The sequence below is a fragment of the Oncorhynchus mykiss genome, unplaced genomic scaffold (assembly GCF_057628025.1).
Source record: "Oncorhynchus mykiss isolate SJ-2025 unplaced genomic scaffold, ASM5762802v1 scaffold103, whole genome shotgun sequence".
Taxonomy (NCBI): domain Eukaryota; kingdom Metazoa; phylum Chordata; class Actinopteri; order Salmoniformes; family Salmonidae; genus Oncorhynchus; species Oncorhynchus mykiss.
In genome coordinates this window covers 1712501-1726845 of record NW_028322102.1, presented here as the reverse complement: position 1 = coordinate 1726845, position 14345 = coordinate 1712501, and the positions used below count along the sequence as shown (strand labels likewise).

General features: G+C 48.6%; 1 protein-coding gene across 4 annotated transcripts in view; it reads left to right on the top strand.

The window, feature by feature from the left end:
* The window catches only part of LOC110513667 (dedicator of cytokinesis protein 1), a 636864-nt gene that overhangs the window by 103351 nt on the left and 519168 nt on the right, over window positions 1-14345 (top strand). For 2 of the 4 annotated variants that reach the window (XM_090228873.1, XM_090228871.1), the window contains exons 10-12: window positions 2291-2426; window positions 3765-3837; window positions 11714-11793. In XM_090228873.1, coding sequence (XP_090084999.1) covers window positions 2291-2426; window positions 3765-3837; window positions 11714-11793 — 289 coding nt within the window. Of the gene's footprint in view, window positions 1-2290; window positions 2427-3764; window positions 3838-11650; window positions 11794-14345 lie in introns of all 4 variants that reach the window. The other 2 variants (XM_090228870.1, XM_090228869.1) reach the window with 1 other exon arrangement.

Genomic DNA, 14345 nt, shown 5'->3' with positions numbered 1-14345 from the left:
TCAGCCTGGTGGTGTTACTGCTGCAGCCTAATAAACAGATCAGCCTGGTGGTGTTACTGCTGCGGTCTAATAAACAGATCAGCCTGGTGGTGTTACTGCTGCAGCCTAATAAACAGATCAGCCTGGTGGTGTTACTGCTGCAGGCTAATAAACAGATCAGCCTGGTGGTGTTACTGCTGCAGCCTAATAAACAGATCAGCCTGGTGATGTTACTGCTGCAGTCTAATAAACAGATCAGCCTGGTGGTGTTACTGCTGTAGTCTAATAAACAGATCAGCCTGATGGTGTTACTGCTGCAGCCTAATAAACAGATCAGCCTGATGGTGTTACTGCTGCAGCCTAATAAACAGATCAGCCTGATGGTGTTACTGCTGCAGCCTAATAAACAGATCAGCCTGGTGGTGGTGGAGTTACTGCTGCAGTCTAATAAACAGATCAGCCTGATGGTGTTACTGCTGCAGCCTAATAAACAGATCAGCCTGGTGGTGGTGGTGTTACTGCTGTTGTCTAATAAACAGATCAGCCTGGTGGTGTTACTGCTGCAGCCTAATAAACAGATCAGCCTGGATGAGAAACTAAAAGCAGATTTGATAGGGGATGATGTCCTTATTGGCCTCATTGTAATGATACAGAGTCTCAATGTAACTAGAATTGGGAACAATAAGTCAAATTTTGAATGTGCGCTTTGGCAGCACAGGCGGCTGGTGTCAACTTAATTGGTTAGGACGGGCTCATAGTGATGTCTGGATGGAATGGTATCAAACACATGGTTTCTATGTGCTGTAAACCGTTCCATTTACTCAGTTCCAGCCGTTATTATTAGCCGTTCTCCAATCAGCTGCTTCCTGTGTTGGGCAGTACTGTTACCAAGGTAATACTGACTCATTCACTGTGTTGGGCAGTACTGTTACCAAGGTAATACTGACTCATTCACTGTGTTGGGCAGTACTGTTACCAAGGTAATACTGACTCATTCACTGTGTGGTAACTCCGGTGTAGCCCCATGGTCATACTGCAGCGTAGCCCCGTGGTCACACTGCAGTGTAGCTCCGTGGTTATACTTCGGCGTAGCTCCGTGGTCACACTGCGGCGTAGCCCTATGGTCATACTGCAGCGTAGCTCCGTGGTCATACTGCGGCGTAGCCCCGTGGTCATACTGCAGTGTAGCTCCGTGGTTATACTTCGGCGTAGCTCCGTGGTCACACTGCAGCTCCGTGGTAACACTGTAGCTCCGTGGTAACACTGTAGCTCCGTGGTAACACTGTAGCTCCGTGGTCATACTGCAGCGTAGCTCCGTGGTCATACTGCAGCGTAGCTCCGTGGTCATACTGCAGCTCCGTGGTAACACTAGCTCTGTGGTAACACTGTAGCTCCGTGGTAACACTGTAGCTCCGTGGTCATACTGCAGCGTAGCTCCGTGGTCATACTGCAGCGTAGCTCCGTGGTCATACTGCAGCTCCGTGGTAACACTAGCTCTGTGGTAACACTGTAGCTCCGTGGTAACACTGTAGCTCCGTGGTCATACTGCAGCGTAGCTCCGTGGTCACACTGTAGCTCCGTGGTCATACTGCAGCGTAGCTCCGTGGTCATACTGCAGCGTAGCTCCGTGGTCATACTGCAGCTCCGTGGTAACACTAGCTCTGTGGTAACACTGTAGCTCCGTGGTAACACTGTAGCTCCGTGGTCATACTGCAGCGCAGCTCCGCGGTCATACTGCAGCTCCGTGGTAATATGTAATAGCTTCACTCTTTCTCAGTGTTTCCTCATCCTGGTCCTGGGGACCTAAAGGGGGGTTTGTTTGTTGTTCCCGACACATCCCGTTCAACTCATCTCTTTCATCTAGCTTTCATCCAGGTGTGTAGTACTAGAGCAACAACTAAAATGTGCCCCCCCCCCCCCCCCACCACTTCTATCTACAATGGACAAAAATATATAAAGTGTTAGTCCCATGTTTCATGCGCTGAAATAAAATATCCCAGAAATGTTCCATTCACACAAAAAACCCTGTTTACATCTCTGTTAGTGAGCGACTTCTCCTTTGACCAGTTAAACCATCCATCTGTCAGGTGTGGTATATCAACACGCTGATTTAAACAGCATCATCATTACACCATTGTTGTAATGTTGCGTTTCTATTATTTGATCAGTATAAACGATTTGTTTCCCGATTTGTAACTGAAGTTGTGTAGGAATACAAGACGTTTACAGGTACACCAGGGTGGTTTTGCTCCTCCCAATACACCACCACTGAGTCTATTGGTTGTCGTCGTTCCCCCCCCCCCCCCCACAGGACCTTGGCAGTGAGGATTTAAAGAGAGAGAAGATCAGCTTTGTGTGCCAGATCGTTAGAGTCGGACGGATGGAGCTACGTGACAACAACACCAAGAAGCTGACCTCTGGGCTGAGGAGACCCTTTGGAGTGGCAGGTAAATGGTGGCCGTGTCTTCAAACCCGGAGACTACTGGAACTAGCCTGTCTGTTTGTGTTAACATTCCTCTCTGTCTCTATCAGTACCAAGAGACTACTGGAACTAGCCTGGGTACCGGTCTGTTTGTGTTAACATTCCTCTCTGTCTCTATCAGTAACAAGAGACTACTGGAACTAGCCTGGGTACCGGTCTGTTTGTGTTAACATTCCTCTCTGTCTCTATCAGTAACAGAGACTACTGGACCTAGCCTGGGTACCGGTCTCTTTGTGTTAACATTCCTCTCTGTCTCTATCAGTAACAGAGACTACTGGAACTAGCCTGGGTACCGGTCTGTTTGTGTTAACATTCCTCTCTGTCTATCAGTAACAGAGACTACTGGAACTAGCCTGGGTACCGGTCTGATTGTGCTAACATTCCCCTCTGTCTCTATCAGTAACAGAGACTACTGGAACTAGCCTGGGTACCGGTCTGTTTGTGCTAACATTCCTCTCTGTCAGTAACAGAGACTACTGGAATTAGCCTGGGTACCGGTCTGTTTGTGTTAACATTCCTCTCTGTCTCTATCAGTAACAGAGACTACTGGAACTAGCCTGGGTACCGGTCTGTTTGTGTTAACATTCCTCTCTGTCTCTATCAGTAACAAGAGACTACTGGAACTAGCCTGGGTACCGGTCTGTTTGTGTTAACATTCCTCTCTGTCTCTATCAGTAACAGAGACTACTGGAACTAGCCTGGGTACCGGTCTGTTTGTGTTAACATTCCTCTCTGTCTCTATCAGTAACAGAGACTACTGGACCTAGCCTGGGTACCGGTCTGTTTGTGTTAACATTCCTCTCTGTCTCTATCAGTAACAAGAGACTACTGGAACTAGCCTGGGTACCGGTCTGTTTGTGTTAACATTCCTCTCTGTCTCTATCAGTAACAGAGACTACTGGAACTAGCCTGGGTACCGGTCTGTTTGTGTTAACATTCCTCTCTGTCTCTATCAGTAACAGAGACTACTGGAACTAGCCTGGGTACCGGTCTGTTTGTGCTAACATTCCCCTCTGTCTCTATCAGTAACAGAGACTACTGGAACTAGCCTGGGTACCGGTCTGTTTGTGCTAACATTCCTCTCTGTCAGTAACAGAGACTACTGGAACTAGCCTGGGTACCGGTCTGTTTGTGTTAACATTCCTCTCTGTCTCTATCAGTAACAGACTGCTATAGCATTGACCTTCTATACTATATGTCTCTACCAGACTGCTATATCATTGACCTTCTATACTATATGTCTCTACCAGTAACAGACTGCTATAGCATTGACCTTCTATACTATATGTCCCGTCTCTAACAGTAATGGATGTGACTGACATCATAACAGGCAAGATGGATGATGAGGACAAGCAGCATTTCATCCCCTTCCAGCCGTGAGTATGAAATATGAACACACACACTCTCTCCCATCCATTACATCACCATGACACAGCGCACTATGTCACAAAATCCGTGTCGATGTCTCCGTTCCTACTTGATCATGGGGGAGATGTTCTATAAACACAACACATATGGACCAGAACATAATGGAGGTCTATGGACCAGAACATACTGGAGTTTATGTTGGGACCTCTATGGACCAGAACATACTGGAGGTCTATGGACCAGAACATACTGGAGGTCTATGGTGGGACCTCTATGGACCAGAACATACTGGAGGTCTATGGACCAGAACATACTGGAGGTCTATGGACCAGAACATACTGGACCTCTATGGACCAGAACATACTGGACCTCTATGGACCAGAACATTAAGTCTATGTTAGGGTCGTACTCTGACCTCTATGGACTAGAACATTAAGTCTACGTTAGGGTCGTACTCTGACCTCTATGGACCAGAACATTAAGTCTATGTTAGGGTCGTACTCTGACCTCTATGGACCAGAACATTAAGTCTATGTTAGGGTAGTACTCTGACCTCTATGGACCAGAACATTAAGTCTATGTTAGGGTAGTACTCTGACCTCTATGGACCAGAACATTAAGTCTATGTTAGGGTCGTACTCTGACCTCTATGGACCAGAACATTAAGTCTATGTTAGGGTCGTACTCTGACCTCTATGGACCAGAACATTAAGTCTATGTTAGGGTAGTACTCTGACCTCTATGGACCAGAACATTAAGTCTATGTTAGGGTAGTACTCTGACCTCTATGGACCAGAACATTAAGTCTATATTAGGGTAGTACTCTGACCTCTATGGACCAGAACATTAAGTCTATGTTAGGGTAGTACTCTGACCTCTATGGACCAGAACATTAAGTCTATGTTAGGGTAGTACTCTGACCTCTATGGACCAGAACATTAAGTCTATGTTAGGGTCGTACTCTGACCTCTATGGACCAGAACATTAAGTCTATGTTAGGGTAGAACTCTGACCTCTATGGACCAGAACATACTGGACCTCTATGGACCAGAACATTAAGTCTATGTTAGGGTCGTACTCTGACCTCTATGGACCAGAACATTAAGTCTATGTTAGGGTCGTACTCTGACCTCTATGGACCAGAACATTAAGTCTATGTTAGGGTCGTACTCTGACCTCTATGGACCAGAACATTAAGTCTATGTTAGGGTCGTACTCTGACCTCTATGGACCAGAACATTAAGTCTATGTTAGGGTAGTACTCTGACCTCTATGGACCAGAGCATTAAGTCTATGTTAGGGTCGTACTCTGACCTCTATGGACCAGAACATTAAGCCTATGTTAGGGTCGTACTCTGACCTCTATGGACCAGAACATTAAGTCTATGTTAGGGTCGTACTCTGACCTCTATGGACCAGAACATTAAGTCTATGTTAGGGTCGTACTCTGACCTCTATGTACCAGAACATTAAGTCTATATTAGGGTAGTACTCTGACCTCTATGGACCAGAACATTAAGTCTATATTAGGGTAGTACTCTGACCTCTATGGACCAGAACATTAAGTCTATATTAGGGTAGTACTCTGACCTCTATGGACCAGAACATTAAGTCTATGTTAGGGTCGTACTCTGACCTCTATGGACCAGAACATTAAGTCTACGTTAGGGTCGTACTCTGACCTCTATGGACCAGAACATTAAGTCTATGTTAGGGTCGTACTCTGACCTCTATGGACCAGAACATTAAGTCTATGTTAGGGTAGTACTCTGACCTCTATGGACCAGAACATTAAGTCTATGTTAGGGTCGTACTCTGACCTCTATGGACCAGAACATTAAGTCTATGTTAGGGTCGTACTCTGACCTCTATGGACCAGAACATTAAGTCTATGTTAGGGTCGTACTCTGACCTCTATGGACCAGAACATTAAGTCTATGTTAGGGTCGTACTCTGACCTCTATGGACCAGAACATTAAGTCTATATTAGACGGGGCCTGCATCTGAAACGGCATCCTATTCTCTTGTTGTATTTATTAGGGATCCCCATTAGTTCCTGCCAAGGCAGCAGCTACTCTTCCTGGGGTTTATTATGGATCCCCATTAGTTCCTGCCAAGGCAGCAGCTACTCTTCCTGGGGTTTATTATGGATCCCCATTAGTTCCTGCCAAGGCAGCAGCTACTCTTCCTGGGGTTTATTATGGATCCCCATTAGTTCCTGCCAAGGCAGCAGCTACTCTTCCTGGGGTTTATTATGGATCCCCATTAGTTCCTGCCAAGGCAGCAGCTACTCTTCCTGGGGTTTATTATGGATCCCCATTAGTTCCTGCCAAGGCAGCAGCTACTCTTCCTGGGGTTTATTATGGATCCCCATTAGTTCTTGCCAAGACAGCAGCTACTCTTCCTGGGGTTTATTATGGATCCCCATTAGTTCTTGCCAAGACAGCAGCTACTCTTCCTGGGGTTTATTATGGATCCCCATTAGTTCCTGCCAAGGCAGCAGCTACTCTTCCTGGGGTTTATTATGGATCCCCATTAGTTCCTGCCAAGGCAGCAGCTACTCTTCCTGGGGTTTATTATGGATCCCCATTAGTTCTTGCCAAGACAGCAGCTACTCTTCCTGGGGTTTATTATGGATCCCCATTAGTTCTTGCCAAGACAGCAGCTACTCTTCCTGGGGTTTATTATGGATCCCCATTAGTTCTTGCCAAGGCAGCAGCTACTCTTCCTGGGGTTTATTATGGATCCCCATTAGTTCCTGCCAAGGCAGCAGCTACTCTTCCTGGGGTTTATTATGGATCCCCATTAGTTCTTGCCAAGACAGCAGCTACTCTTCCTGGGGTTTATTATGGATCCCCATTAGTTCTTGCCAAGACAGCAGCTACTCTTCCTGGGGTTTATTATGGATCCCCATTAGTTCCTGCCAAGGCAGCAGCTACTCTTCCTGGGGTTTATTATGGATCCCCATTAGTTCCTGTCAAGGCAGCATCTACTCTTCCTGGGGTTTATTATGGATCCCCATTAGTTCCTGCCAAGGCAGCAGCTACTCTTCCTGGGGTTTATTATGGATCCCCATTAGTTCCTGCCAAGGCAGCAGCTACTCATCCTGGGGTTCATTATGGATCCCCATTAGTTCCTGCCAAGGCAGCAGCTACTCTTCCTGGGGTTTATTATGGATCACCATTAGTTCCTGCCAAGGCAGCAGCTACTCTTCCTGGGGTTTATTATGGATCCCCATTAGTTCCTGCCAAGGCAGCAGCTACTCTTCCTGGGGTTTATTATGGACTCCCATTAGTTCCTGCCAAGGCAGCAGCTACTCTTCCTGGGGTTTATTATGGACTCCCATTAGTTCCTGCCAAGGCAGCAGCTACTCTTCCTGGGGTTTATTATGGATCCCCATTAGTTCCTGCCAAGGCAGCAGCTACTCTTCCTGGGGTTTATTATGGATCCCCATTAGTTCCTGCCAAGGAAGCAGCTACTCTTCCTGGGGTTTATTATGGATCCCCATTAGTTCCTGCCAAGGCAGCAGCTACTCTTCCTGGGGTTTATTAAGGATCCCCATTAGTTCCTGCCAAGGCAGCAGCTACTCTTCCTGGGGTTTATTATGGATCCCCATTAGTTCCTGCCAAGGCAGCAGCTACTATTCCTGGGGTTTATTATGGATCCCCATTAGTTCCTGGGGTTTATTAAGGATCCCCATTAGTTCCTGCCAAGACAGCAGCTACTCTTCCTTGCGTCTAAGCACATCATATTACATTATTACACCACTTCATATCTACAATAAAAAATGTACCAACCATACGACAATATTACAATGTGTGTCTCTACCTTTTGTGTGTGTCTCTACCTTTTGTGTGTGTCTCTACCTTTTGTGTGTGTCTCTACCTTTTGTGTGTGTCTCTACCTTTTGTGTGTGTCTCTACCTTTTGTGTGTGTCTCTACCTTTTGTGTGTGTCTCTACCTTTTGTGTGTGTCTCTACCTTTTGTGTGTGTCTCTACCTTTTGTGTGTGTCTCTACCTTTTGTGTGTGTCTCTACCTTTTGTGTGTGTCTCTACCTTTTGTGTGTGTCTCTACCTTTTGTGTGTGTCTCTACCTTTTGTGTGTGTCTCTACCTTTTGTGTGTGTCTCTACCTTTTGTGTGTGTCTCTACCTTTTGTGTGTGTCTCTACCTTTTGTGTGTGTCTCTACCTTTTGTGTGTGTCTCTACCTTTTGTGTGTGTCTCTACCTTTTGTGTGTGTCTCTACCTTTTGTGTGTGTCTCTACCTTTTGTGTGTGTCTCTACCTTTTGTGTGTGTCTCTACCTTTTGTGTGTGTCTCTACCTTTTGTGTGTGTCTCTACCTTTTGTGTGTGTCTCTACCTTTTGTGTGTGTCTCTACCTTTTGTGTGTGTCTCTACCTTTTATGTGTGTCTCTACCTTTTGTGTGTGTCTCTACCTTGTGTGTGTGTCTCTACCTTGTGTGTGTGTCTCTACCTTTTGTGTGTGTCTCTACCTTTTGTGTGTGTCTCTACCTTTTGTGTGTGTCTCTACCTTTTGTGTGTGTCTCTACCTTTTGTGTGTGTCTCTACCTTTTGTGTGTGTCTCTACCTTTTGTGTGTGTCTCTACCTTTTGTGTGTGTCTCTTCACAGTTGCATAAGGTTTTAGTTGTTTTGTATGATTGGTTGTCTATTTGAGCCAGTAAATGGGTCTTTACTATTCTTATGGAGGGGAATGACTTGAGCTTCCCTCCAGGCCTGAGGGCACACGCTCTCTAGTAGGCTTAAATTGAAGATGTGGCATATTGGAAGTGGCAATATCATCCACTATTATCCTCAGTAATTTTCCATCCAGACTGTCTGACCTCGGTGGCTTGTCATTTGTTGATAGACAACAATCATCTTTTCACCTCTTCCACACTGACTTTACGGAATTAGTCAGATATATATTTGGATGTGTCGTGTTAGAGTTTGGTGCCGGCATGTCGTTCCCTATACAGTGCACTATTACCCTATAAACCTTGGTCTAAAGTAGTGCACTATTACCCTATGGGCCCTGGTCTAAAGTAGTGCACTACTACCCTATGGGCCCTGGTCTAAAGTAGTGCACTACTACCCTATAGACCCTGGTCTAAAGTAGTGCACTACTACCCTATAGACCCTGGTCTAAAGTAGTGCACTACTACCCTATAAACCCTGGTCTAAAGTAGTGCACTACTACCCTATGGGCCCTGGTCTAAAGTAGTGCACTACTACCCTATGGGCCCTGGTCTAGAGTAGTGCACTACTACCCTATGGGCCCTGGTCTAAAGTAGTGCACTACTACCCTATGGGCCCTGGTCTAAAGTAGTGCACTACTACCCTATAGACCCTGGTCTAAAGTAGTGCACTACTACCCTATAAACCCTGGTCTAAAGTAGTGCACTACTACCCTATAGGCCCTGGTCTAAAGTAGTGCACTACTACCCTATAGGCCCTGGTCTAAAGTAGTGCACTACTACCCTATAGACCCTGGTCTAAAGTAGTGCACTACTACCCTATGGGCCCTGGTCTAAAGTAGTGCACTACTACCCTATAGACCCTGGTCTAAAGTAGTGCACTACTACCCTATAAACCCTGGTCTAAAGTAGTGCACTACTACCCTATAGGCCCTGGTCTAAAGTAGTGCACTACTACCCTATAGGACCTGGTCTAAAGTAGTGCACTACTACCCTATAGGCCCTGGTCTAAAGTAGTGCACTACTACCCTATAAACCCTGGTCTAAAGTAGTGCACTACTACCCTATAGGCCCTGGTCTAAAGTAGTGCACTACTACCCTATAGGACCTGGTCTAAAGTAGTGCACTACTACCCTATAGGCCCTGGTCTAAAGTAGTGCACTACTACCCTATAAACCCTGGTCTAAAGTAGTGCACTACTACCCTATAGACCCTGGTCTAAAGTAGTGCACTACTACCCTATAGACCCTGGTCTAAAGTAGTGCACTACTACCCTATAAACCCTGGTCTAAAGTAGTGCACTACTACCCTATAGACCCTGGTCCATTTGTGACTCAAACAGGGATGTTTTCAACCCTTCACACCTGATTCATGTGCAGTTTATTGCACACCCTATTACCTACATAGACCAGGTTTAAAGTAGTGCACTATATAGGGAATAGGTTGCCATTTTGGGCTCAGGCCACTATTCCACCGTGACTAAATTAAGGCGATCTCATTAACTGCCTGTGTCCCTGAGAGGATTCCATATTTGGAAATAGTTTAGTTTGAGGCCCAAATGGCACCCTATTCCCTATATAGTGCACTACTATGGCACCCTATTCCCTATATAGTGCACTACTATTCACCCCCAAATGGCACCCTATTCCCTATATAGTGCACTACTATTCACCCCCAAATGGCACCCTATTCCCTATATAGTGCACTACTATTCACCCCCAAATAGCACCCTATTCCCTATATAGTGCACTACCACTGACCCCAAATGGCACCCTATTCCCTATATAGTGAACGTGGTGAAGGATGTAAGGAATAGAGTGTCATTTGGAACTCAGTCGTAGCTACCAATCAGTTTAGTTTAGTTGGCACGGTAGGCAGATCTCCTCAGTTAACAGCTCTATCTAGGAACATACATAATGGATTAGACTCTCTCCTCCTCTCCACACACACACACACACACACACACACACACTGTCGTAGTGATGAATTTTGGTAGTTTCCTGAATAGCAGCTTTAGTTTTTAACTAGGACCCTGTTCTAAGGCAAACTAAACAGGAAGTTACCGTTCCTAATTAAGGACTGTTTGATGTAACTATATAATTGGTTAGAGATCTCTGGCATGCAAACGGCTTCGTTTTGGAGATGGAAATGGCCCTCACATTGTTAAAACAAAGGTTGAGATATAATGTCATGTTCTTCCTAGTGTTGCCGGGGGCAACATCTTTCCCTAAAAGACTTCGACCAGGGTTACAATGGCCTTTTCTAGCCTAGTCTATTAATATTTAGTTGATTTAAAGTCCACAGGAAGAGGAAATGGAGAGATGTTAGGCATGCTTCAATGTTATTGCTGCTTTTTAATTCAATCAAGGTCTTATTTCTTTCATTTCTACCCTTAAACATACTATATGTATTCCTTTAAATGTTATGCATCCTTCAGGCATTTCTCTCTGCCCTCCTCTGCTCTCTCTTCTCCTCTCCTCTGCTCTCCTCTGCTCTCTCTCTGCCCTCCTCCTCTCCTCTGCTCTCTCTCCTCCTCTCCTCTGCTCTCCCTCTCCTCTTCTCCTCTGCTCCCTCTCCTCTTCTCCTCTGCTCTCTCTCCTCCTCTCCTCTGCGCTCTCTCCTCTCCTCTGCCCTTTTCTGCTCTCCCTCTCCTCTCTCCTCTCCTCTGCCCTCCTCTCCTCTGCTCTCTCTCTCCTCCTCTCCTCTGCCCTCTCCTCCTCCTCTGCTCTCTCTCTGCCCTCCTCTGCTTTCTCTCTCCTCCTCTCTTCTCTCTCTCTCCTCCTCTCTTCTCTCTCTCTGCCCTCCTCTCCTCTCCTCTCTCCTCTGTTCTCTCTTTCTCTCTGCTTTCTCTCCTCCTCTCTTCTCTCTCTCTCTCTGCCCACCTCTCCTCTCCTCTCTCCTCTACTCTGCTCTCTCTATCTCTGCTCCCTCTCTCTCTCTCTCTCTCTGCCCTCCTCTCTCTCTTTCTGCCCTCCTCTCCTCTACTCTGCTCTCTCTCTCTGCTCTCTCTGCTCTCTCTCTGCCCTACTCTCCTCTCTCCTCTACTCTCCTCTGCTCTGCTCTCTCCTCTGCCCTCCTCTCCTCTCCTCTCTCTCTGGTGTTGTTCCTGTCATGTGCCTACTACAGGCTAGCGTTGGATGATGCCGTGCTTCGCCACAGGCAACTGAACATCTCCCGTTTTTCAACCAGGGTGGCGGGGGAGAGCGACTTTCTCCAGACCGTCATCAACAAGGTCATCGCCGCCAAGGAGGTCAACCACAAGGGACAAGGTAAAGTTAATGTACATGGAGGTGGGGGGTGAGATGCTTGGAGTGGTACTGTGAGAGGGCAGGGAGGTGGGGGGTGAGATGCTTGGAGTGGTACTGTGAGAGGGCAGGGAGGTGGGGGGTGAGATGCTTGGAGTGGTACTGTGAGAGGGCAGGGAGGTGGGGGGTGAGATGCTTGGAGTGGTACTGTGAGAGGGCAGGGAGGTTCAGTTGGGTGACGTTACTGTATGATACAGAATACAGTATGGTACAGAATACAGTATGGTACAGAATACAGTATGGTACAGAATACAGTATGGTACAGAATACAGTATGGTACAGAATACAGTATGGTACAGAATACAGTATGGTACAGAATACAGTATGGTATAGAATACAGTATGGTATAGAATACAGTACGGTATAGAATACAGTATGATACAGAATACAGTATGATACAGAATACAGTATGATATAGAATACAGTACGGTATAGAATACAGTATGACTGAGGTATTTGGTCGAAGGAGGCCAATCACAAAGAATATTTTAAAGTTACTGTGCAGGGAGGAATGATATGACTGGCCTGGGGTCTGACTAAAGGACGACTGGCCTGGGGTCTGACTAAAGCATGACTTGCCTGGGGTCTGACTACAGGACAACTGGCCTGGGGTCTGACGACTGGCCTGGGGTCTGACTAAAGGACGACTGGCCTGGGGTCTGACTAAAGGACGACTGGCCTGGGGTCTGACTAAAGGACGGCTGGCCTGGGGTCTGACTAAAGGACGGCTGGCCTGGGGTCTGACTAAAGGACGACTGGCCTGGGGTCTGACTAAAGGACGACTGGCCTGGGGTCTGACTAAAGGACGACTGGCCTGGGGTCTGACTACAGGACGACTGGCCTGGGGTCTGACTACAGGATGACAGGCCTGGGGTCTGACTAAAAGATGACAGGCCTGGGGTCTGACTAAAAGATGACAGGCTGACTAAAGGGGCCTGGGGTCTGACTACAGGACGACGGGCCTGGGGCCTGACTACAGGACGACGGGCCTGGGGCCTGACTACAGGACGACGGGCCTGGGGCCTGACTACAGGACGACGGGCCTGGGGCCTGACTACAGGAAGACGGGCCTGGGGCCTGACTACAGGAAGACGGGCCTGGGGCCTGACTACAGGAAGACGGGCCTGGGGCCTGACTACAGGAAGACGGGCCTGGGGCCTGACTACAGGAAGACGGGCCTGGGGCCTGACTACAGGAAGACGGGCCTGGGGCCTGACTACAGGAAGACGGGCCTGGGGCCTGACTACAGGAAGACGGGCCTGGGGCCTGACTACAGGAAGACGGGCCTGGGGCCTGACTACAGGAAGACGGGCCTGGGGCCTGACTACAGGAAGACGGGCCTGGGGCCTGACTACAGGAAGACGGGCCTGGGGCCTGACTACAGGAAGACGGGCCTGGGGCCTGACTACAGGAAGACGGGCCTGGGGCCTGACTACAGGAAGACGGGCCTGGGGTCTGACTAAAAGATGACAGGCTGACTAAAGGGGCCTGGGGTCTGACTACAGGACGACGGGCCTGGGGCCTGACTACAGGACGACGGGCCTGGGGCCTGACTACAGGACGACGGGCCTGGGGCCTGACTACAGGACGACGGGCCTGGGGCCTGACTACAGGAAGACGGGCCTGGGGCCTGACTACAGGAAGACGGGCCTGGGGCCTGACTACAGGAAGACGGGCCTGGGGCCTGACTACAGGAAGACGGGCCTGGGGCCTGACTACAGGAAGACGGGCCTGGGGCCTGACTACAGGAAGACGGGCCTGGGGCCTGACTACAGGAAGACGGGCCTGGGGCCTGACTACAGGAAGACGGGCCTGGGGCCTGACTACAGGACGACGGGCCTGGGGCCTGACTACAGGACGACGGGCCTGGGGCCTGACTAAAGAACGACGGGCCTGGGGCCTGACTAAAGGACGACTGGCCTGGGGCTTGACTAAAGGGCGACGGGCCTGTGGTCTGACTAAAGGACGACTGGCCTGGGGCCTGACTAAAGGGGCCTGGGGTCTGACTAAAGGACGACGGGCCTGGGGTCTGACTAAAGGACGACGGGCCTGGGGTCTGACTAAAGGACGACGGGCCTGGGGTCTGACTACAGGACGACGGGCCTGGGGTCTGACTAAAGGACGACGGGCCTGGGTTCTGACTAAAGGACGACGGGCCTGGGTTCTGACTAAAGGACGACGGGCCTGGGTTCTGACTAAAGGACGACGGGCCTGGGTTCTGACTAAAGGACGACGGGCCTGGGGTCTGACTAAAGGACGACGGGCCTGGGTTCTGACTAAAGGACGACGGGCCTGGGTTCTGACTAAAGGACGACGGGCCTGGGTTCTGACTAAAGGACGACTTGTCTGGGGTCTGACTAAAGGACGACGGGCCTGGGGTCTGACTAATTGACGACGGGCCTGGGGTCTGACTAAAGGACGACGGGCCTGGGGTCTGACTAAAGGACGACGGGCCTGGGGTCTGACTAATGGACGACGGGCCTGGGTTCTGACTAATGGACGACGGGCCTGGGGTC